Source organism: Semicossyphus pulcher, unplaced genomic scaffold (genome assembly GCF_022749685.1).
Source record: "Semicossyphus pulcher isolate SPU_LCO1_2020_fin unplaced genomic scaffold, fSemPul1.0.p SCAF_15, whole genome shotgun sequence".
NCBI classification, from domain to species: Eukaryota; Metazoa; Chordata; class Actinopteri; order Labriformes; family Labridae; genus Semicossyphus; species Semicossyphus pulcher.
The window spans coordinates 29413482-29437232 of record NW_027211659.1 but is presented as its reverse complement, the minus strand read 5'-3'; the positions used below and the strand labels follow the sequence as shown (position 1 = coordinate 29437232).

Below are 23751 nucleotides of genomic sequence, written 5' to 3'. Positions count from 1 at the left end.
TCCCTGTCAGTCCAGGTCTGTGTTGGTGCTCGGACTGCGCCCGCCGATTATTCGGTGGGAAACGTTTTAAGTTGGAATAAACTGAAAAATACTTTGTTATATTCACATACACGATGACGGACCGTAACGACGCTAACACACGGTCAGAAAATTTAGCAAAATTATTTGCCAGTGTTTATTTTAGACCTAATCTCTTGACAACAATAAAATCTGCTGAATAACAACATAATGATTTTGTTGAGCTTTTAAAATCTTTCCGAGGTTGTAACGCTCTTGTGAACTCTGTTGGTTACTTCAGATTCAGAGAGCGACAGAAGTGGACTCTGGTCCTGCCCCGTCTCCAGTTCCACAGTTCACAGTCTCTAAAGTTTCTGTCCCAAAACTCGAGTCTAGCTCCGAGGTAAGAGCGGCAACGACAGGGAAGCAGTCCAAAATAACCTGCTTGGAAAGAATGGAACTTAACAACTCAACATGTGGACTGAGAAATAAACACATTAACATTAAATGTTGGAGTAATAGAAACAATATCGGAGTCAAAAATCGACTCTATTATTGACCTTTACTAAGCCCTGCATCGCTTAGTCACTGCTGCTAACTGTAGCATCTGTAACAGGCAGATTTCATCACCTGTAGCTGGATGGCCAGTTAGCTGATGCTAACTCCTGAGTTGGTTAAAAGCTCCATCTGAGCTGTTTATCAAGAAACCTGTAAAAAGGGTCTTAATTACACTTAATGGCTAATGCTAATGGGTCCCAGATATAAAGCTAGCCTCCTCACCAGTTAATGAACCACCTAGATAGCAGCACTGCTCTTGTACTGCAGGATAAAGTACTTTGGCCGAGCATTAAAGTGGCTGCAGTGGAAACGTACGTACGGCTAACATTAGGTAAAGTCTGTCTGCATCAAGGAGCTTCCACACAGATACCACAGACATAAATGTAGCTAGCTAAAAGGGAAGCTAAGTCTGGACCTCAGAGGTTACTACTGCAGGCAGCGAGCTCGCTAGAGGGACAAACTAATGTTAGCATCTTATGTTTGATCAGAGTAGCTCTTACTTGAGCTCCATGTCAACTTAAAAAGATGCAAACACTGACACACCTGCTGTGACTGTTGCTACGCTACAATTGGACAGATGCTATTTGATGAAGGTGTTAAAGTGACACAATTAAGTCCATAAAAGAACTAAACAAATCCACCTTTAACCCTGTTCTTCTTCACTCTCTTAATAAAGACTCTGCAGAGCCCGCTTTAACACAGCTTCATCTTAAGTTCCCTTTAATCCTTTTGTAGGTGTAATCTAACTAACGTTCCATAGATCCCTCAGTTTGCTGTGCTGTATTCTTTAAAACAAATCCAACATTTTGTGTTGATGATGGTGTGGCTGTTCCTCCTCTTTGGGTTGGTCAGGTATCCATCGCCGGCTCGGCTATCGCCACTCTGCAGAAAGAGTTATCCTCATCCTCTGCCTCTGCTAGAAAGATCATCAAGCCTGTCAAGTCTCCCAGTCCATCTCGTAGAGTGGGGGAGGCCAGAGAGACCCCGGAGCCCATCCCTCCACCATTTAAAGACCTGACTGAGAAATATCAGAGTCACTTTGGTGCTGAGTTACAGACAGGGGTGGTGTACTCTGGGGGTATGGAGAGAATATATGAGGACTGGGGAGCCCAGGTTTGTAATCGAGCTTAGTGGACTGGATCGAAACAGGACAAGAAAACCTGATGAGTTAACGAAGGTCAAACCAGTTCTATAGTCTATGTGTGTTCGGCTGTCAAGGACGTTGGGTCAGTGCAAGAAAGCCAAGGTTCTACCTGCCACAGTGTCTCGACTAAAACGCCGGTGTTCATTTTCTGAGTTAATTCATGGAACATGTTTCCAATCATTCCCTCGGCTTGGACCAGTTTGATTTTGTTGAACCTTTGGTTCATAGCAAGACCCAACATTTAAAATGTTACCCCACAGCTCATTAGGCTAAAGGACTGCTAAATATAGACTCATATATTGTGTTGGTACGCTGAAGGATGTGATGAACACTGTAACCTTTAGCGGCCTCTCCTTCCATGAGGTCTAGTTTTATGTCCGGTTTTCTTCATTTCTGTTACAATCCAGAGTTCATCATCCTCTAATAAGAGTTTAACATGCTTGTCGGTGCTATTGACAACCTCATTCTCATCTCTTCAGCCCATCCAGCCTCTCCTCCATCTTTCCGTGTCGTTTTCATCTTTCCTGTATATGTTGAATTGGAACAGCATGCCATCCTATGTTCTGTGTGTTACATCGTTGTGTCCATGCCATTGATTTTAGAAATAGGAGCACGTTCTGTTAAAGCGCAGCGTGCTAACAAATGTGACTTTATAACAGGTGGTGGAGGCAGCAGCTGTACCTTCTGCAGGTGGGGGCGTGGTCCCACCCACACTGATGTCTGTAAGTAACTTCCTCAAAAGCACAAAATATAATTATGTTCCTTTTGGAAAGTGAAGTTCTCTACAAGTGTTGTGATTTCTCTCAGGGCTTGAAGAACACAAATGTGACGGAGGGCGAGTCGGTGACCCTGGAGTGTCAGATCAGCGGTCACCCAGCTCCCGTCATCATGTGGTTCAGAGAGGACTACAAGATCGAGAGCTCCATCGACTTCCAGATTACTTATGAGAAAGGATTCGCCCAGTTGGTGATCCGTGAGGCGTTTGCTGAAGACAGTGGACGCTTCACCTGCACAGCCACAAACGAGGCTGGAACTGTCAGCACTTCCTGCTACCTGCTCGTCCAGGGTCAGTACAGTCACAGGATGTTTTTATCCTGTTAACAGAATAAATAAAAGTTTATTGTACCTTATTGTATTGTATCGTAACCATATCGTTGTCCTTCAGTGTCTGAGGACATTGAGAGCAGAGAGGAGGTTGCTGTCGTCACTGAACATGTTGGAATTGCAGAGAGACTGTGAGTTGATCAACTTTCTAAAAGTGTACAGAATAAACTGATAGGGCAGGTTGATGAACACTGTTTAACTGGTCTGAAATGATCAAAGTGTAACTCAGCAAATGATTCCTCAGGACCTCTAAGGGAAGAGCTGTAGTGATAGCTTGGCTGGTTATTCTAAAAAGGCAAATATGTTTTCAGAGTAACTGAAGAATCCAGAGAGGAGACCATGTCTCAGGTGAGCGTGGCTGAGTCAGACACTGCTGCTGCTGCTCCCTTCTTCATCAAGAAACCAACCATCCAAAAGCTGGTGGAAGGAGGAAGTGTCATGTTTGACTGCCAGGTTGGAGGAAGCCCCAAACCACACATCATCTGGAAGAAGAGCGGTGTACCCCTCACTACTGGATACAGGTATGAGAGCTATAAAAACCTCTGGTCAGGTTTTCATGGTCAAATACTGCAGCCTTTATGGGGCACTGGTCATCATTGAATCAACTCCTCCCCAAACTGTCTATCAGATACAAAGTCGCCTACAAGAAGGACACAGGTGAATGCAGGTTGGAGATCTCCATGACCTTTGCTGATGATGCCGGAGAATACTCTGTTTTTGCCAAGAACCAGCTGGGAGAGGTCTCAGCCTCTGTCAGTCTGCTGGACGAAGGTACGTAATCATCAGCATCAATGAAAGTACAAACAGGAAGAGAGTTAGAAGAGGAGTTACAGCCAAAAGACTGTGGGACACACATTTCTAAGGGCTTGCTTTTGTCTGATGTCAGGTGTGTTCCCTCAAAGGAACAGGTTTGCTGATGTTCAATCGTTTGTTTTAACAGAGGAATATGAAGCCTATATGAAGAAACAGGAAGCTACCTTTAAGACTGAAGTAACAGCAGTGGTGCAGGAGCCCAAAGTGGGAGATGTTCCCCCAGTTGTTGTTACAACAATGGAGCAGATGACCACCACCATTATCTCTGGACAGGTAGGAGCATCATTAACCATTGTTGGAGGTTGTTAAGGGTGATGTAAGTATATCAGGGGTACCTACAACTTTACACATCTAGATAGGTCAGGTTGACCCACTAGGGGGATTTCACTGCCCCTACCATCGCCTCAAACAAACATATTTACCTGATTTCTACTAGAGTGGGCACAAAAATGAGAATATCATAGATTTAAAAAAAACTAAAGGTATTTAATTTCCTCCTGGCCCAGATGGGGACATGGCAAAGACAGAGCAGTTCTGGGGACACTGAGAGCATGTGATGTGACCACAGTAAAGATGTTGAAATATCAATGATTGTATCCATTATTTGCAATGCTTCTTTCATTTCTTCTCCTAAAATTGTTTTGGCTTGCCTGGCACATTAGGCTTTACCAATATTTTCATTACCAGCCAACAGTGATTGGATGGATGGACAGATTGACAGTGCTTGAGCACTCACTATGTGCAATGTCTCATCTTGGTTGCAGGAATTCCATCTCTCTGCCATTGAGCAGAGAATCATCCAGGAGATCGAACTCCGCATTATGCAGATTACCTACACTGACATAGTGGCAGAGGACGGAGAGATGGTACTGACCGCTTCCACTACCGAGGCCGTGCAGCCTTCCTTCAACACTCCCGTCAAAAACTACAGGATCATGGAAGGAATGGGCGTCACTTTTCACTGCAAGATGGCTGGAGTGCCACTGCCCAAGGTTCAAAACTTTTAGGAAATAGGTTTCACTAATTGTGGTTTCTTTTGTTCTATTGAATTAAAGTGAAAAGGCCACATGAAAACTGAATACATTTGCCTCCAAGTCATCCTACAGTGACATTTTGTCTTCTTCTAGATTGCTTGGTTCAAAGACGGCCAGCGTATCAGGCCCGGCGACCGTTACCAGATGGAAGCTCTTCAGGATGGACGAGCCAGCCTGCGTTTACCAGTGGTTCTGCCGGAGGATGAGGGCGTGTACACTGCCTTTGCCACCAACATGACAGGAAATACTGTCAGCTCTGGGAAGCTCTACATTGAGCCATCTGGAGCTGGAGCACCTCCGAGATACACACCACAGCCAGCGATGCAGAGGATTAGGTAATGTTTCCCTTACAGAACTAAGAAGTCACGCTAAGATGTAGAACTGTGGTCACCTCAGTAATGACCGCTCCTTCATTCTCAGGTCCACCTCTCCTCGCTCTCTGAGCCGCTCTCCTGGACGTTCTTCCAGCCGTTCACCTGGACGTTCTCCTGCCCGAAGGCTTGACGAGACAGACGAGGCTCAGCTGGAAAGACTCTACAAGCCTGTGTTTGTCCTGAAGCCTTCCTCATGTAAATGCTCTGAGGGGCAAACTGCCAGGTTCGACCTGAAGGTCGTTGGCAGGCCCATGCCAGAAACGTACTGGTTCCACAACGGTGAGCAAAAACAGATAAATCTCATTAAAGTGTAAATAAGCTTTGTAGGCCCCACAATAATCCAATCTTAATGTTGACTTCTCAGGACAACAAGTTGTTAGCGACTACACCCACAAGATAGTGGTTAAAGAGGACGGTACCCAGTCCCTGATCATCGTCCCAGCAATGCCTCACGACTCTGGAGAGTGGACCGTCGTCGCTCAGAACAGAGCTGGACGGTCATCCATCTCTGTCACTCTCACTGTTGATGGTAGGACTGAAGCTCACCTCAGACACTGAACTAACTGTTTCAGCCTTTTGAAGATGATTCCCATGAACATTTGATGAATTTAAGGTTTCTTGATGATTTATCTTATTCCTTTTTCAGCTAAAGAAACTTTGGTACGTCCCCAGTTCACTGAGAAGCTGAGGAACATCAGTGTGAAGCAGGGCACTCTGGTTGAACTGGCTGTCAAAGCCATTGGAAACCCCCTGCCTGACATCGTGTGGCTGAAAAACAGTGACATTATCACACCACACAAGCACCCAAACATCAGGTATGATTTAAGTCTATTTTCAGTATTTACAAATAGCTCTGTTGATTTTTGTATTCATATTTAGGCACAATAAAATACTCAGATCTTTATAACAATGGCCAAATCAGTGAACAAGCCGCCACTACAGAATCACACAAACATGCTGTTGGGAGTGGCATCAGTGTATAAAGAGATGATCCAGACCTCTGTCAAGGCTCAATTATCACTTCTAACTGAATATTGATAATTCCTCAGATACTGAACTCGGTAAAGTACCTAAAAACAAATTCAAACAGATAACGTGTTATTAGTTTGTTATTATTATTAGTTTTCTATATTTGTGTATGTTAGATGATGTTAGTTGATAGAAAAAAGAAATTACAAGAACAGCAGGACAAACCTCTGTATGGCCCACCAACCTAAGAATTCAAGTCTCTGCCATTGCTTTATCTCGTGAACATTTGTGCAGGTAGAATCCAGTCAGCTTGTGTAACCTTGTAAGCTGGAATGCAGATGACAAAGTTTTCAAATGAAATGTCATTGTTTGAATTTATCAGGCCGGTTCAAAGCATCTGTTCAAGGCAACATTTATTTTTCATTGTAATAAAAACCAGTGTGTTAAAGATTTTCTGATATCACAAATTCACGTTACAGGGTTGAAGGAACAAGAGGAGAGGCCAAATTCCAGATTCCCTCAGCAGCTGGCTCAGACAGTGCCTGGTACACTGCTACAGCCATCAACAAGGCTGGCAGAGACACCACTCGCTGCAGAGTCAATGTTGAGGTGGACTATGTTGAACCTGAACCAGAGCGGAAGCTCATTATTCCCAAAGGAACCTACAAAGCCAAGGAAATTGCACCTCCAGAGCTGGAGCCCCTCCATATGCGCTATGGTCAAGAGCAGTGGGAGGAGGGCGACCTGTATGACAAAGAGAAGCAGCAGAAACCAATGTTCAAGAAGAAGCTGACCTCTGTCCGCATGAAGCGCTTTGGTCCAGCTCACTTTGAGTGCAGACTGACTCCTATTGGTGACCCCACCATGGTGGTGGAATGGCTGCATGATGGCAAACCCCTGGCAGCCGCGAACAGACTGCGCATGGTCAATGAATTTGGTTACTGCAGTCTTGACTATGAAGTTGCTTATGCTAGAGACAGCGGTGTCATCACCTGCAGAGCCTCAAACAAGTTTGGAGCAGACCAGACCTCTGCCACCCTTGTAGTCAAGGATGAGAAGGGCCTTGTAGAGGAGTCCCAGCTTCCTGAAGGCAGGAGGGGGGCTCACCGGATTGATGAGATGGAACGCCTAGCTCACGAGGGTGGACCCTATGGAGTCACTGCTGAAGAAGAAACTGAGAAAATGAAACCTGACATTGTCCTTCTTCCTGAGCCAGTCAGTGTTATGGAGGGTGACACAGCTCGTTTCCGCTGCAGAGTGACAGGTTATCCATCACCCAAGGTTAACTGGTACCTTAACGGACAACTTATTCGCAAAAGCAAGAGATATAGACTTCGTTATGATGGTATTTATTATCTGGAGATCACTGAAATCAAATCCTATGATTCAGGAGAGGTGAAAGTAGTGGCCGACAACAACGTAGGCTCAGCAGAGCACACTGTGAAGCTTGAGATCGGGCAGAAGGAGGACTTCAGAACTCATCTGCGCCGTGCACCGGACGGTAAGGTAGCTGAAGCCACGCCTGAACCTGGAAAAACGTCATTTGAGGTGGTGAAGGCTGAGATACCCACAGAGGATTCTCAGTTGAAAGAAGTGGTCAAGCTGAAGAAAGCCCAGAGAATCATCCACGAGAAAGCCACAGAGGAGTCTGAGGAGCTGAGGAGCAAGTTCAAGCGCAGGACAGAAGAAGGCTATTATGAGTCCATCACCGCTGTGGAGCTCAAGGCACGTAAAAGGGATGAGTCCTACGAGGATCTTCTGAAGAAAACAAAGGAGGAGCTGCTTCACCGTGCCAAGGAGAAGGAGGAGGCTGAAAAGAAAAAGAAAGAGGAGGATCGCAAGGTTACAGCTAAACCTCTTAAACCAGAGAGGGTCAAGCTTTCAGCCAGCATGGAAGCTCCAAAAATCCTGGAGCGTATTACCAGCCAGACTGTAGCTCAGGGTGATGAAGTCAAGTTCAGAGTCAGGGTCATTGGGAGACCAGAACCTGAGTGCCAGTGGTTCAAGAACGGTGTTCAGCTGGAGAAGTCTGACCGTGTTAACTGGTACTGGCCTGAGGATCATGTGTGTGAACTGATGATCAGAAATGTGAGAGCTGAGGATTCTGCTAGTGTCATGGTTAAAGCTACGAGCACTGCAGGAGAGACTTCAAGCCATGCTTTCTTGCTGGTGCAAGGTAACACACTGGACTTTTTACGTGCATTTTACGTGTAATTCTGCGTTTGAAAAGTTTGAGTAGCTAACAAAGGTTTTGTTGTAATTTTTACAGGAAAGCAAGTCATCACCTTCACACAGAAGCTGGAGGACATCAATGCAAAAGAGAAGGACACCATGGCTACCTTTGAGTGTGAAACTAATGAGCCTTTTGTCAAGGTTAAATGGCTGAAGAACGACGTGGAAATCTTCTCTGGGGACAAATACAGGATGCACTCTGACAGAAAGGTTCACTTCCTGTCTGTGCTGGTGATTGACATGAGAGATGATGCAGAATTCACCTGCATGGTTATTGACGATGACGTCAGGACAACTGCCAAGCTCAATGTTGAAGGTGGGTTAACCAAACTAATCAAACTGACTAGGGCATTACTTACTTCATTAAGTAACTAAAACTGTTTGCACTGACGTACCATCTGCATTATGTCATAACCAGGAGCCCCACTGGAGGTCGTGAAGCAGTTGGAGAGCACAGAAGTGCCTGAGACATACTCTGGAGAGTTTGAATGTGTTGTGTCTCGTGAGGATGCTGAAGGCAGCTGGTACTTCGGGGAGAAGCTGCTCTCTTCTAGCAGTAAATATGTCATGTCCTCCCGCCGTGGAAGACACACCTTGTCTGTCAAAGATGTCAAGAAGGAGGACCAGGGAAAATATACATTCAAAGTTGGCGAGTTCAAGACAAGTGCCTCACTGAAGATGAAATGTGAGTTAAGGAAGTAACTGCAGTGGAAGTAACGGAGGCCAAAACGGATACTTAATGAGAACATTTGCCACATTTTGTCTGTTTCATATATTGAGGTGTAAAGAATACTGCAACCTCTAGGGAGCCCTAGTTATTCTATTTGTATCCAGTGCCTCACATGTCTTTATATTTCAGTGCGCCCGGTTACCCTGACGCAGCCTCTGGCTGACCTGACAGTCTGCGAGGGTGACATCGCTCAGCTGGAGGTCAAGTTCTCCCAGGAGAACGTTGAAGGAACTTGGATGAAGAGCGGGCAGCCAGTGTCTGCTTCGAACCGTGTGCACCTTGTCATTGACCGACAGGTCCACAAACTTCTGATTGAGGACACCAACAAGGATGACTATGGAATGTATTCCTTTGTGGTTCCCGATCAAGCGATCTCAACCACTGCAAAGCTTATCGTTCAGAGTAAGACAGCATGCACATCTTGTTTCTTCTAAGGAGTTATTACGTCAAAACAGAAAGTTACCAACAAAAGATTTTGTCTTGTGTTTTAGCAATTGGCATCTTGATCCCGCTGAAGGACACGAGTGCTGTTGAGGGCACCAAAGCTGTCCTGGAGACCAAGATTTCTGCTCAGGATGTCAGCTCAGTTAAATGGTACCACAACGACAAACTGCTGACGCCCAGCGAACGAGTCCAGATGGTGGCAAAGGGCGCCAAGCAGCGTCTCGTCTTTAACAGGACCTACGCCTCCGATGAAGGACAATACAAACTGGTGGTTGGTCGTGCTGATACCAGCTGCAGATTTTCTGTTCAGAGTAAGTTGTATGAGGATTAAATGTACTTACTACTTACACAGTAATTATACTTATGTTTTGACTAAGATGAGTAATTAAAAGTATCATGTTTCAGTTAAGTTTAATGACAATGTAATCTGTAATTGTAAAGGGAAATTATACCACTACAATACAAAGCAAAGGCACAAGAACTCATCCTTGTCCGTACTTAAAGTTTCAAGAAAGATTTCAAAACACCTCAAAGCAAAATATATCCTAACACCTTTTGAACTCAACAGCTGTCCAGATTGTCAAACCGATGAAGGACAAGGAGTGCGCTGAGTCTGAGAATGTAACCTTTGAAGTCGAAGTCTCTCACCCGGGCATCGATGCTTTCTGGACCTTCAAGAGGCAGCCACTCAAAGCCAGCGCCAAGTACAAGATGGAGTCCAAGAACAAGCGCCATACACTGACTGTCATGAACGCCATGAAGGATGAGGAGGGCGAGTACATGTTTGCTGCTGGTGAGAAGATGAGCAGCGCTACACTCACTGTATCAGGTAAGATGGGCTTTTAAAAATGTAATTTAAACAAGAGCTTTGAGCAAGCTCTTCCATCATAAGTAAAAACATTGCAGTATTGACCAGGTTAGATATTAACTGACTGTCTCCTGTCACCAGGTGGCGCTATCAAAAAGCCCCTGCGTGATTTGGTGGTGGCCGACTCCCAGACTTCAGTGCTGGAGTGTGAGGTTGCCAACCCTTCTGCTGAGGGCAAGTGGTTGAAAGACGGAAAACCTGTCGACTTCAATGAGAACACGATAAGCGAGGTGGATGGTGCTATTAGACGCCTCGTCATCGTCATAACCAAAGCCACTGACATCGGAGAGTACACCTATCAGGTTGCCACCTCCAAGACCTCAGCCACCCTGAAAGTGGAGGGTAGGTCCAGGTTAAAGTAGGAAACACAAACATAACATAGCATGTTCGCATTCTCTCTACAGGAGCCATTGAGGATTAATTTGAGGTATTGGATTCATGTTTCATGAGGACTAGTTGTTTCTTCCATTTGGTTCTTCTCTTTACAAGCTACAGAAACTAAACACATTAGCTGTGACGAGATGGTAGAGTGGTTAACCATGCTATTTACCAAAACAATTAGTAAATCAGAAATTGAGATTGACCTGATTTAAATTTGGTTTCCTTGCAAGTATCTGTCAGTAGCAATGGCCTCTTGAACTCCCAGGTTGAGAGCAAAGTCTGAATTAAAGACAATATTTTTTCCCGACAGCTGTGAAGATCAAGAAGACTCTAAAAAACCTGAACGTGGTTCAGACTCAGGAAGCAGTGTTCAGCCTGGAGCTGACCCATGAGGATGTGAGGGGGGCACAATGGATCAAGAATGGTGTAGAGATCCAGCCCAGCAATAAATATGATATCACTATTGAAGGCACAGTCCACACCCTGAAGATCAAGAACTGCACCACACAGGATGAGTCCGTCTACTCTTTCAAACTGGGAAAATTGTCTGCAAACGCCAGGCTGAACGTTGAAAGTAAGCAACCACTGACTGTTCAGAAAAGTAGCAACATAAGATGTCAGCTCTTTCAAATCCTAAAAATAAGAACCCCAACGTGGAGAAATACTCATGCAAAACATTTTCCCCACAGCCATCAAGATCCTGAAGAAGCCAAAGGATGTGACTTCTCTGCTGGGTGCAACTGCCGTGTTTGAGGTGGGCCTCTCTGAGGACGACATCCCTGTGAAGTGGATGTTTAACAACATGGAGTTGAAGCCCAATGAGCATTACAGGATGCTCTCTGAGAAGAAGACCCACAAACTGATCGTCCAGGATGTGGACAACAGCAAAGAGGGGGAGTACACTGCTGTGGTGGGCCACCTTCAGTGCAGCGCTCGCCTCACCGTTGAGTGTAAGTTTCTTTAAATGGAAAGTGTGTGAAAATGATGAACAAGGATTAGATGAAACTATAGGAAGGTTTTTATTGTTGAGCTGAGATTTTACAAGTATCACCTGTTAAACTTTACATGTAGTGTTCAGATACGGGCGATACTTACAATAGTCCTGTGTTACTATGTACTACATGTGACGTGCACCGTTTCCTTCATTTACATTGCTTTCCTCAGCAAACTGGTTAGATAATATTTTAGGGTATTATCTGTAAAACAAACACTTTCCCAATAACTGCACCTGAGCTTACCATGACTGTTAGCTCAGGGGGAGTAGGCGTGAGCCAGCATATTAATGCTAGTCAATGACTAGAAACTGTAATCAAGTCATTTACAGTATCAACTGTTTTCAAGTTGAGCCGACTGTTTGTTCTCATACGCCCCTACTCTTGATGCTAACACAGGTTACAGTCGTCTCTATGAAGGACGCTTCCCTTTACAGGATATCTTTCTTTAATTGACGTTATAGTACTGCACGTATCCTTCTCATGTGGAAGAGGCCATCCTAAAAGAGCCTAATTCATTTTCTGCTGACGTTCTCTCCTCAGCCCTGCGCGTCACAAAGCCCCTGAAGAGCGTGGAGGTCCCAGAGACTCAGGTGGCCACGTTCGAGTGTGAAGTTTCCCACTTCAACGTCCCGTCCACCTGGCTGAAAGACGGCGTGGAGATCGAGATGAGCGAGAAGTTCAGGATCGTGGTTCAGGGCAAACTGCACCAGCTGAAGATCATGAACACCAGCAGGAACGACTCTGCAGAGTACACCTTCGTCTGCGGGAACGACAGAGTCTCTGCCACGCTAACCGTTAGCCGTAAGTTCTCCCCGTTAGCTAGCTTCACTATGTCTGATTTAAATGCTAATTTTAAAGCTGCAGACAAGGAGAAGCTGTGAAAATCCTAAAAATCATTTTACCCTGAACCCTGACCCTAACCCGTTGTTAAACATTTAAATCTAAGATTATTTATAATTTGCATTTTAATGGTTTGTTTGCAAGATATTTATTTCTTTACATTTATGAGCAAATTAAAGGATCTCTGACAAACGATTTGGATTAAAGTGTTTCATGTGTTTTCAGGGGTCATTTAGGGCTTAATTTGGGTATTTCATTCTTCAGTGTGTTGGTCCCATTCCCACACTTTTCTTGTGAACTAACCATCAGATTTTTGTTTCTTCAGCCATCCTCATCACAACGATGCTGGAGAACCTGAACGCTCAGGAGAAAGACACGGTCACGTTTGAGGTTAATGTCAACTACGAGGGCATCACATACAAATGGTTAAAGAACGGCGCTGAGATCCGGTCCACGGACAGATGTCAGGCCCGCTGCCGACAGCTCACTCACACTCTGAGCATCAGGAACGTTCACTTTGGAGACAGTGCAGAGTACACCTTCATGGCCGGCTCTGCAGTCACTACAGCTAAACTCTACGTTGAAGGTAAGATTTGTTTTCCTTTTTGCTCTTGTCCCAATAAATATCTGCCTCTTTAGCAGCTGGATGTCCCTCTTTCCTCCCTGCTGTTGTTTGCTGTTTGGTGATAGGCATGTAGTATACAGTGGCTTTATCAGGGCAAATATAAAAGACTAAAACAAAAAACCCCTAATGATCACTAATATCTCCTCTGAAAGACTAAAACCTCCCCTCAGTGACCAGTAGGACCACATTAAGGACCTCTAGAAACTCCTGATGACCATTGCACCCTCTTTAAGGATCACTACGATCATATTTAGGATCACTAGAACCTCCCCAGTGACCACAACACCCACATAAAAGAGCTGTTACTTCCTTGGTCACCTCCGGAGCCACATTCACAACCCAAGAACTAAAATGACCCTTAGATGTCCCTGAGTGTAGCCACTAGAAGACCACTAGAACCTCCCAGATTGCATCTAAAACCTCCACAATGATGCCTAAAACCTCCTCCTTGACCATTAGAACCTCCTCAAGGTTTACTAGAACCTCATCAGAGAACAGCAGAACCACCCAAGACACCACCTGAACATTCCCATTGACCACGACAACCTTCTCAAGGACTGCTAGAATCTACCCAATGACCATTGGAACTTCTTCAATGCCCATTGGAACTTCTTCAATGCCCATTAGAACCTAATCACAGACCACTAGAACCTCCCAAATGACCAAAAGTACCTCATAAAGAACCACGACAATCAAAGGTAAGACAAAGCCGAAACACGTTTAACTTTATTCCCTTTGTTTTTTAGCTCGTGTGGTCGAGTTCACCAAACAGCTGAAGGACCTAAAGGTCACAGAGAAGAAGAGAGCAACTTTTGAATGTGAAGTTTCTGAACCCAACATCCAGGTCATGTGGATGAAGGACGGCCAGGAGCTGGAGATGTCAGACAGGTACAGTAGCTCACAGATCAAACATCATAAAAACTAAGAAAATCTCTGGATCGACGTTCCATTTCCCCGTCTCGTTTCCTGCAGATATAAAATGACCTCAGATAAATTTATACACCGCCTCATTCTGCCGTCTGTCCGCCTGTCTGATGTCGGAGAATACACCGCCGTGGCCGGGTCAAGCATGTCCATGGGCCGCCTGGGAGTCGAGGGACGAGACGTCAAAATCTCAGAGCCCGCCAGCAGGGACATCACTGTGAGTTATATCAACATGCATACACAACTTCTGTGAGAGGGCTAATGATTTTCACAGAAAGACACTGCCGATTGTTGGTCCTTCTGAGAATGTCTGACAGCTTCCTGAGCCCGGACACGCTTCAGTCTAATGTCCACTTATTCAATCCAAATCGTGTGTTTGTAGGTTGTTGAGAAACAAAGAGCAACCTTCGAGTTCGAGGTCAACGAGGACGAAGTGGAGGGTCGCTGGATGAGGAACGGGGTGGAGATCCAGTTCTCGATGGAGGAGAGGTTTAACTACGCCATCATCAGGAAGCTGCACCGTCTCACCATCTCCGAGACCTACAGGAGCGACGCCGGGGAGTACACCTTCATCGCCGGCAAGAACAGGAGCACCATGAACCTCCACGTCAGATGTAAGAGACCTGAAATCAACAGATCGCTTTTGTCCAACATGAACAGTGCTGTTTCTTGTCTTTTCAACCTTCTATTCATAAATATTACTGCAGTCAAAAACAGATCGATATGCAAAGACTGCGTGATATACTAATCATTCCTGAACATTTACTGTCTACATTACTTTGACCCTACTCTGAATAACTCTGATGCTCATAAAAATAAAGCAGCAGAGTTCAAGTTACTGACAGGACATACAAAATCAGCTGATGATGGAATCACAGAGACATGTACAGAGGGCAGGTAAACCAGGACGGCTACACGTCAGCAAACCGGCTGAAGCTAACGACTGCTCCTCTTCATATGTTCTGAGATCTGGAAAAACAAAGTTCTCTTCTGTTTTCAGTGCCGGAGCCTCCTCAGATCGTCCGCCACATGCAGCCCCAGACAGCCACTTCAGGTAGATCGGTGCGCTTCTCGGTGCAGGTGAGCGGCATCCCGCAGCCTCAGGTGTCCTGGTACAAGGACTCCCAGGCTCTGTCCACCAGCTACAAGTGCAAGTTCCTGCACGATGGAGACGAGCACACACTGATGCTGCTCGAAGTCTTCCCCGAGGATGCTGCCGTCTACAGCTGCGAAGCCAAGAATGACTTCGGAGAGGCGACAAGCTCCGCCCCTCTCACTGTGGAAGGTACATGTAGAAATGTGTTACAGCAAGGTCATGACACAGTGCAAGCCATTTTATTAAGAGTGCTACGCTCTCATTTCATGTGATGCGGTGCAAACTCATGCTTTTGTAATTCTTGTCCGTCAGTTCCTGAGGTGGTCGAAACCGTGGCTCGGGTCTCTGCTCCGGTCCTTTTGGCTCCCATTCGGGACATCCTGGTTGCAGAGGGACGCCCTGCTCAGTTCCAGTGCACCGTGTCTGGAGAAGGTAACGACCACTGCTCATCTTTTCCTACAACAGAATTAATCCTGTCACAACTGAACTGTAAGCTGTGAGACGAGAACACGTGATCCAGGTGACTGTAACTGAGCTCTGTGTCTCCAGACCTGCAGGTGTCTTGGTTCTGTAATGACAGAGAGATCAGGCAGTCAGACGTCTTTAGGATGTCTCATTATGGTGACACCTGCCAGCTGGACATTTCCAGAGTTCTGCCCAGCCACGAAGCAGAGTACTCATGTGTGGCAACAAATGCAGCAGGAATGGCCACATGTGCTGCCACTCTGAATATCGATGGTGAGTATGTCGGGTCGTCAGAATGTGAGGAGGCTCACACGCACTGCATGTGCTTCAATAACCAAACTCTGGTCCTCTCATCGAGCATGTTTGTAATCGAGGAGGATTTTTTTACAATCTGAATCGAACATGTTGGTTTCCACGGTGACATGGTTACACCTGAAAACAAGTCTTAAAGTCGATTTTCATTGAGAAATAAAATCTTCTCCTTTAACTGCATGAGTGGAGGCTCCAGTTATCGAGCAGGTATCCAGGTGTAGTACCCACGCACACGTTATCATTTGCACATACAGGATCCAGATTTTGTAATGAGGCAAGTTAAGCTAACATAAGCTAGCAAGCTAAGAGTTCCAGAGGACTGTCAGGGCTTTAGTGTCAGATGAACACGGAGAATACCTCCTGCCTGCCAGCTCGGCCTTCAGAAAATGTTCATACGTTCATTTTGATGTTGTGAACAGTTAAAGTGTGCTTCCTGTTTCTGTGATCCTGCAAAACAAATATTTCATAAATTGAGCCCGCCCTGCGTTGTTGCAGTCTTCTGACATCCTTACTGTCAGCACAGGTGATGCATGTCTGTCTTCTCTTCTCGCTCTCAGCTGTAGGGACGTCTTTATTCTGAGACATGAGTCTTTATTTCAGAGGAATGCAGCATGCTCGAAACAGAGCTGAGCTCTGGACATCTAGCTTTCTGGGTTCCTCACTCTCAAGCACGGACATAAACCATAGCTGTTTTTTACTTTGAACCTGCTCCAATCAAGCTTGCATGATTGACAGCGGAAACCAGCCACTGTCCACTCCCTCACTGATCATGACTGATCCTCGGCGCTCCACCCCGGCTGCACTCTTGGCAAACAAGCTGTGACACAAGTAACCTGAAGAAGTCGCCAGAATGATGTGTTGACCTAATTCTTCTACTTTTTTTTATTGCCCAGATGACAAAGCCTTAGCTAGTGTGTCGAGCACTGTGGCTGAGACTCAGAGTGAACGTTTCAGCTGTCTGTCTGTGGGACAAACAGCCCGCAGTATTGAGTTTACTGAGTCGGTCTCTGAGAGTTCTTCCGTGTCTTGGAGGACTGTTGAGATTCAGATGGAGAGCGTAAGCTCGGTGGAGACGAGCTCAGAGAGCAGCTTCGATATCAAAGTCTCGGCCAGCCCCAAACTGCTGTTGGAAATGAGTGACATCTGGGTGAGGAGCGGTGAGATGGCCGAATTCAGCTGCTCCTTTAACGGGCAGCCCTTCACCGGGGTGGTGTGGGACCATAATGGCCACAGTCTGGCGGACACCGAGCGGGTGAGGAGCTCTCAAATGGGGGGGCTGTTGTCCCTGATCATCCAGGGTGTTGGTGTGGCAGACCAGGGCGTGTACCGCTGCACTGCCACCAACCAACACGGCCAGAACAGCTCCTCTGCCCAGCTCACTGTTGAAGGTGGTTAATCTTTCTTTTTATGAGTCTGTCTCTCCATCTGGCCCATCTTCCTCTCCACATGCTTCTCCTGCTCCACCCCCTCCTCTCAATATTTAATATTTCCTTGAGTCTGTAACCTGTGACAGTGTAATACAATAACAAGCCTTGTAGTATTTTGTTCCTGCTGTCCCAAGCTTTGCCTCGCTAACCTCATCCATCCATCCCACTAACCCTGTAGTGTTTAGAGTCATAGCCTTATAAACTCTGACCCCTAATTACTCTCCCTAACTTTATTCTTACCCAGCTAAAGAAGGAAATCTCAAAGCAGAAACCCCCATTCCCATCGATTCTGTACGTAAAGTGTCTCAAGCAGACAGGGAGACCCCTAGAGACCCCCCCGACCAAGACAAGCAGGAGGCGGTGGAGAAGCCGGGACCATCTCCTCCATCTTCCCAGAGACCTTACAGCCTCATCAGCCACCTGTATTTCCCTGATGTCGAGCCTTATGACGAGCGAGGCCGCCGCCTCTCCAGCTGCCCCGAGTTCCTGATCAAACTGCCCCCTGAGCTGCTGAGCACAAAGAAAGACATCGGCTCCTTGTATTGCGTTATGAAGGGGGTTCCCTCTCCGTTTCTCATTTGGCTTTTCAACCGGTTGAATGTTGAGGATTCTGTGTCGTACTCTCTCAAACATGACGGCCCCTTGTGCTGCGTAAATGTTAACAATGTGGGACCTGGAGCAGGGGGCTCTTACTCTTGCAAAAATGTGAACTCAGCCGGGGATGCTGAGTGCAGCACAGTGATGAAAGGTTGGCATCTGCATGCTTTTGGTCCTTCTGCTCGCTCGGGCTTTGTTTGGCCCACCACTCATCTACACTGCTTTCCACCTACACAGCCAGCAGAGGCACACGTCTGCACACGGTGACAGCACTTCTTCAACAAGGTTTTAACCACTGTGTTTAGGAGACAGAGACAGGGACACTCACTTCACAGAAAGCTTTTCAAAAAGGCACAAGTATCGCATTAAAGACCAAAATGAAGCATGCCCAGATGTAAAACAAGAACCACACAAACCAAAGGGAGAATATGGATGCACGACCTGTCACTCATTCTAACAGTCTTGCACCATATGAGACATTATGTGCAGTAATGGGAGTGTTTCTAATTTGAACATGTTTGTGTCTTTACAGTAACTGAAGTGCAGAAGGAACCTATGACTCAGGTGCAGGAGGAAGTGAAAGGTAAATATCGTTCCCTGTCAGCAGGGTCGTCTTTCTGAAAGCTGCAGCTCATTGTTCTGTCGGGATAAAGTGTTTCATCTTTTCTTCAGGTTGTGCTGGTGACAAATGTTTCTCAATAAGTTGTGTTTGATGCTTCAGTATGTTTTACTGAACGTGCTCTGACTTCCTGTACGCTGCAGACCTGTTTCAGTTCAGCCAAAAGATGCCGTTAAAAGAACTCTGACTGCATCTCTCAGTGTCTCCATCAGTCTTATAGCTGGATGGAGTTGGCTCACTTGTGATCACATGACCAAATAAACAGAACTTTTAACATGTTGTAGTAAAATATAGGAACAGTGTAAAACAAGTGAACAATTGTGGTTTTTAATATGTTCAGTCGTTTATTTTCAGCGCAGCTTGACGTACAGAGGTTGGCGTTTGTGTCTCACTTTAATCTGTCTATTATTCCACTCAGCCTTCGCTAGCTCAACCATCACGGTGGAGGAGGAAACCCAGGAGTCATACTACACCGGTCTAAAGTTAGCAGATAAAACCAGAACACTTGAACTGAAGCCGGAGTCCAAACGCTTTTCCAGCACTTTGGAAAAGAAAAAAGAGAAACCAGCTTTCCTCAGTGAACTTTCTCCAGCAGCTGCGACTGTTGGAGAAAGTGTCACATTCACCGTCAGAGTGTCAGGTTTCCCAAAGCCCACTGTTCAGTGGTTTCACAACAGGCACATTATAACCAGTTCGTCCGAGTATACATTTGTCCACGAGCGAGACGAGTACAGCTTGGTCATTACCAAAGTTAGCAGGGAATTTGAAGGAGAGTACTCGTGTACCATCAGCAATAGATTTGGCAAGTCGACGTGCGTGTCATATCTGCATGTTCAGGTGAAGGAGCCAGAAAGGGAGGAGACAGTCGACAGGAAAACCTCTGTGCCAACCGGCAAAGCCCCAGAGTTCACTCAGAATATCGAGTCTGTTCAGCAGTCTGAAGGAGGCCATGCCTTCTTCAGGTACATTGTGACAGGGGATCCTCTACCTGAGGTTCAGTGGCTCAAAGGCAGCTTCCACATTCAGCCTTGTGGGTTCTGTATCATTGTGAACAACCCTGATGGATCGGGCTTCATCAATATAACAAGTGTAAAACAGGAGCACAGTGGTGTCTACACCTGTAAGGCGTCCAACCAATATGGAGAAGCCTCATGCTCTGCCGAGCTGCTGGTGTGCAGAGATCACATTCAGGACGAGCACACATTAGTTAAGAAAACAAAAGGTTTGAAAATATCGATGACTGAACAGACCACCGAATCCAGATTATTAACAGAGAAAACTTTGTCTGATCGGATGATTTATACCATTAGCACTGAAGACCGGCAGATTATTCCCAGTGAGGAAGTGGAAACCCTCAGGGAGCTTGATATCTCTTCTGCCACCCTCCATCGGGAGCAGCTCACCCACCAGGCCGCAGTGCTGCAGGCGCATGAAATCCAGGAAAGGGTTTGTTTGGCTCCGAGTCATCCCCCTCAGGTCTCAGCAGTCCCTGTGAAACAACTTCACACAGCCACGTTCTTATCTTCAGTCCAAGAGAGACAAAAGATAATGGAGCAGCACTCTGAGCGGATCCTCAGCCCTGAGATTGTAGAACTTGAGTTAGCCAAAGAGCACCCGTCAAAACTCCTGACAGCCACATCTGAAGAGACCCTCCCCCTCACCACAGTGAGAGCAGAGGCCTTGACGGAGCAGACTACAGAGCGCCTGAAGACTTTGACCGAACCCAGGCAGCTTGTTAGAAGTCACGAGGTAGAGTCCACTCTTCTCATCCTTGATGAAACTTCAGGTGCCACCCACAGGCCAGAGGAAGAGAGGAGTTTCAGAGTCACAGAGGGGGTTAAGATTTTATACTCGGCTCAGTGCACAGGGCACCTGCCAATCATAGAAAGACACTCTGAGCCTCTGCAAGATTTAGATTCAGCCACTAAACCGCTGATTGACAGAGAGCAATCACAACCAGTGGTCGCACCAGTGAATGAAACTAGAGTGGCTTTTTCCAAGGAGCAGCTGTTTGAAACACACAAACCAGAGCAGGAGAGTGTTGTCCCAAACAAAGTCATGGTATATAAGTCAGCTGTAACTACTGAGGAGAGATATGAACTCCAAGGTGAAAAGGAAGGACAGGTTCCAGGCATAGCATCTTCTATGTGTCTGCAGCCTCAGCAAGAGGGAGTAAGACTCCTGAATCTGCAGGTGATCAGTGAACAGGATGTTTTACAGTCTGAGGGAAGATTCAGCAGCGAAAAGCCATCTGCAGGTCAGGCAGCAGCAAGGAAGAGTCCCATTTTGTTGCATTCGGTGACACAAGAAGAGCAAAGAACTGCTGTGTGTGAGGCGACATCAGAGCTCTTAGCAAAGACTGATGCCACATCCATTCAGCCGCGGAAAGAGTTACCACAAACCAAATACCTTCAGTCAATTCATTCTTTAACATTCTTACCAAAAGAAGGCATACTCGCCATCGCTACACCTGAGCAGCAGGTGGCCATGCAGAGACAGGAAAAAGCTAGAAGACATGCAGCTACTTCAGAGGAGAGAATGGAGATCACGGCGGATTATTACAAAGATCTTGACGTGTCTGTGACCGGAGTTCGGCCAAAGCTTCAAACTGAGCCCAGGCCCTCAAGCATCCTCACAGTCTCCTCCCAGCCCATGCAGCTGCCCAAGGAGATGCCTTTCATGAGTGATGTCAAGCAGCAGCGAGCACTAGTTCAGAAAGAGGATAACTGGAGAATGATGCATTCTTTAAACATCACAGACACTCAAACTTTGGAGGAGGGTCACACCGTTAGCATAAAAACTGATGACAAGTTCCAACCTGTGATCAAAATTGAGCCTAACATACCAAAAAAACCCGTTTTTATAGAGGAGAAGGCAGTTGCCACTGAAAGCTGTTCTATCTTAGAAGCCGCTGAGCAGGACTTTGCAGTTCAGATCCAGGAGGGCCAGTCGGTCCAACGGTCGGTGTTGCTGGAAGAAAAGCAGGTCATCACGGGAGAGCACACGAGGGAGATATATAAATCTGAGGGTTCAGCTCTCAGCATCAGGACACAGCCTCATGATCTTCTGTTTGCTCATGAGTCTCAGGACAATCACACTCTTCCTAAAGAACTCAGCTTTGTCATTCAGATTCCCAAACCTTTCAGTCTGAATATCCGTCGTCAGCTTAGAGACGCTCTGAAGTCTGCTGTGGCGCGTGACCAGCCAGTGTTACTCGCGGACGTTGTGGGCAGGTTAGAGGCAGTGGAGGTACAGGAGGTGAAGGTTAAGAGAGAGCCCAAACGGGCCACAAAGACATACCTGATCACAACACCAGGTGCCCCTATGGAGGTCACCCTGACATTTGAAGGTGAATACCCTAGGTCAGCTGACCTCAGGTCTGAACTCCAGGTAGCTCTGCATGCTATGGTTTTCCAGGAGCAGCAAAGTCTTACATCAGAACAACCAGGTACCATGCAGATTGACAAGCCTCAGAAAGCGCTGGTTAGCTCAGCGTCCTCCAAAGAGGTTTTGTCATCTGTGGTGGACACCCTGATGGTGGCAGAGAGTGCAATGGGGTTTCCTCCTGCTGTATCTCAGTCTGCAGCTCTCCAAACCGAAGCCAGCGCTTCCTTCCAGAGCGCCACAGTTCAGAGGCAGGCTGAGATCCATGAGTCGAGGCAGGTGAGCAGCATGACCGTCAGGTCAGAGAGGGACACCTCCACTGCTGAAGTGACAACCTCAGTGGGTCAGATTCCTGTTGAACATGTGGACATTTTGATCCACAAAGAAACCAGAGAGGAGTATCTGTCAGAGGCCATCATGATTAGTGAGTCCTCTGATAGTCTTATCGATTATCCTGTTGTCATTGATTCTTTGAAAGACGTTTGTGCTGAGGAAAACAGCAAGGCCACTTTTACTGCCACCATAAAGTACACCACAAGAGTAAGCTGGTTTTTCAATGGCCAATTGGTAAAACCTGGCAAAGAGTTCAAGTGTTCTAAAGACCACGACAGATACACGTTAGTTATAAACAGAGCTGTCAAGGACAAGCACCAGGGAGTGTATGTCTGCGAGGCCGAGAACGAAGCCGGCAAGTCGACAACATCTTCGAGACTCACTGTGGTCTCCAGAGGTTTGATGATGGACAGTTCTTTGAAATCATCATCGACTAACTTCACACACGTGAACTTCCAATTCTGCTGTCTGCAAAGCCCAAACACAACTCAAAGTTTATCCACACCTGAGTTTGTCTTTTTGACATTGAGGCCCTGAAAAGGTTGTTTTATAAATGTGGAAGTTTGAGGTTTTCAGCAGACAGCAGAGACATCCTCACTCGTCTTTGAGCCTCATCCATCACTCCACTCTCATATGACCCTGTTTCCATCCCTATGTACCTCCAAGGAATAAGACTCCATATTTCTCACATGAATCAGTCCTCATTCTGGGCCCATCTCTGTTTGCATGCTTTCTCTTCTTTTCATTCGACAGAGTTCTTCATCTTAAACTCTAATTTAATACCATTTTCCTCTCCAGTCACTTCCATCCAAACGTAACACCTTTCCTCTTATCCACAGTCACAGCAGGATAACTATGTGTGTGTGTGTGTGTGTGTGTGTGTGTCACTTTCCATCCCAGGATCACCACATCACCACTTCCAGATGAAACATTAATTTTTGCTTCTGTTTCTACAACCTGTTTATTTACTTTATCTTTCCTTCTCTCCATACTGCAGTGAAGCCTGTGTTCAGGCACAGAATTGTCCCTGTGGAGATCAACATTGGCAGCACTGCCAAGTTTGAATGTGAAACTGAGGACGCTCCTAACGTGAGCTTCAAGTGGTTCAAAGATGGACACCCCATCAAAGAGGGTGACAAGTACAGGATTATCAGTCGCTTCAGCACTTCCTGTCTGGAGCTTCTGAGCCCAAGCAAGGACGATAGCGGTGAATACACCTGCAAGGCGTCCAATCAGCATGGCAGTGACGAATGCTCCGCCTCTCTCAGCGTTACAGGTAAGAACACCTGTCTCCTTCTATTGTGCTGGTTGAGTTTGAGCTGATATTTGTGTTGATCCAAGCTCTTTTCATCCTGTGGTTGGTCGCTGGCTTTGAGAAACACTGGTTCTCAAGACTTTGTGTTTGAAATGTTCTTCATTTGTTTTCTTGTTCTGCTGGTTTGTTTCTGATTCTTTGGTTTAGGTTCATGAACAGAGCTCAGCATGT

At 46.2% G+C, this 23751-nt stretch overlaps 2 protein-coding genes across 2 annotated transcripts in view; both read left to right on the top strand.

The window, feature by feature from the left end:
- The window catches only part of LOC138591995 (titin-like), a 170653-nt gene that overhangs the window by 5916 nt on the left and 140986 nt on the right, over positions 1-23751 (top strand). Inside the window, 34 exon segments of the mRNA XM_069662571.1 lie at positions 299-400; positions 1408-1668; positions 2359-2421; positions 2507-2765; positions 2865-2934; positions 3115-3324; positions 3432-3574; positions 3744-3889; positions 4381-4608; positions 4744-4985; positions 5071-5303; positions 5389-5553; positions 5671-5839; positions 6473-8169; positions 8263-8541; positions 8644-8910; positions 9085-9357; positions 9447-9710; positions 9968-10228; positions 10349-10609; positions 10959-11222; positions 11338-11598; positions 12184-12444; positions 12809-13069; positions 13855-13996; positions 14081-14249; positions 14415-14646; positions 15033-15317; positions 15441-15560; positions 15678-15866; positions 16799-17293; positions 17577-18080; positions 18462-18512; positions 23263-23541. Coding sequence (XP_069518672.1) covers positions 299-400; positions 1408-1668; positions 2359-2421; positions 2507-2765; positions 2865-2934; positions 3115-3324; positions 3432-3574; positions 3744-3889; positions 4381-4608; positions 4744-4985; positions 5071-5303; positions 5389-5553; positions 5671-5839; positions 6473-8169; positions 8263-8541; positions 8644-8910; positions 9085-9357; positions 9447-9710; positions 9968-10228; positions 10349-10609; positions 10959-11222; positions 11338-11598; positions 12184-12444; positions 12809-13069; positions 13855-13996; positions 14081-14249; positions 14415-14646; positions 15033-15317; positions 15441-15560; positions 15678-15866; positions 16799-17293; positions 17577-18080; positions 18462-18512; positions 23263-23541 — 9106 coding nt within the window.
- LOC138592557 (titin-like) lies at positions 18618-23083 on the top strand. The gene is made up of 4 exons (XM_069663389.1): positions 18618-18636; positions 18967-19722; positions 19756-22662; positions 23064-23083. Exons 1-4 carry the CDS (start codon positions 18618-18620, stop codon positions 23081-23083), a joined length of 3702 nt encoding a protein of 1233 aa, XP_069519490.1.

Excerpts from the sequence above, each read along its gene's own strand:
- LOC138592557 (XM_069663389.1), top strand. Across the intron at positions 19,723-19,755 it reads CTCTGCCGAGCTGCTGGTGT|TTAAGAAAACAAAAGGTTTG; the intron begins GCAGAGATCACA and ends AGCACACATTAG. Across the intron at positions 22,663-23,063 it reads ACTCACTGTGGTCTCCAGAG|TCACTTCCATCCAAACGTAA; the intron begins GTTTGATGATGG and ends TTTCCTCTCCAG.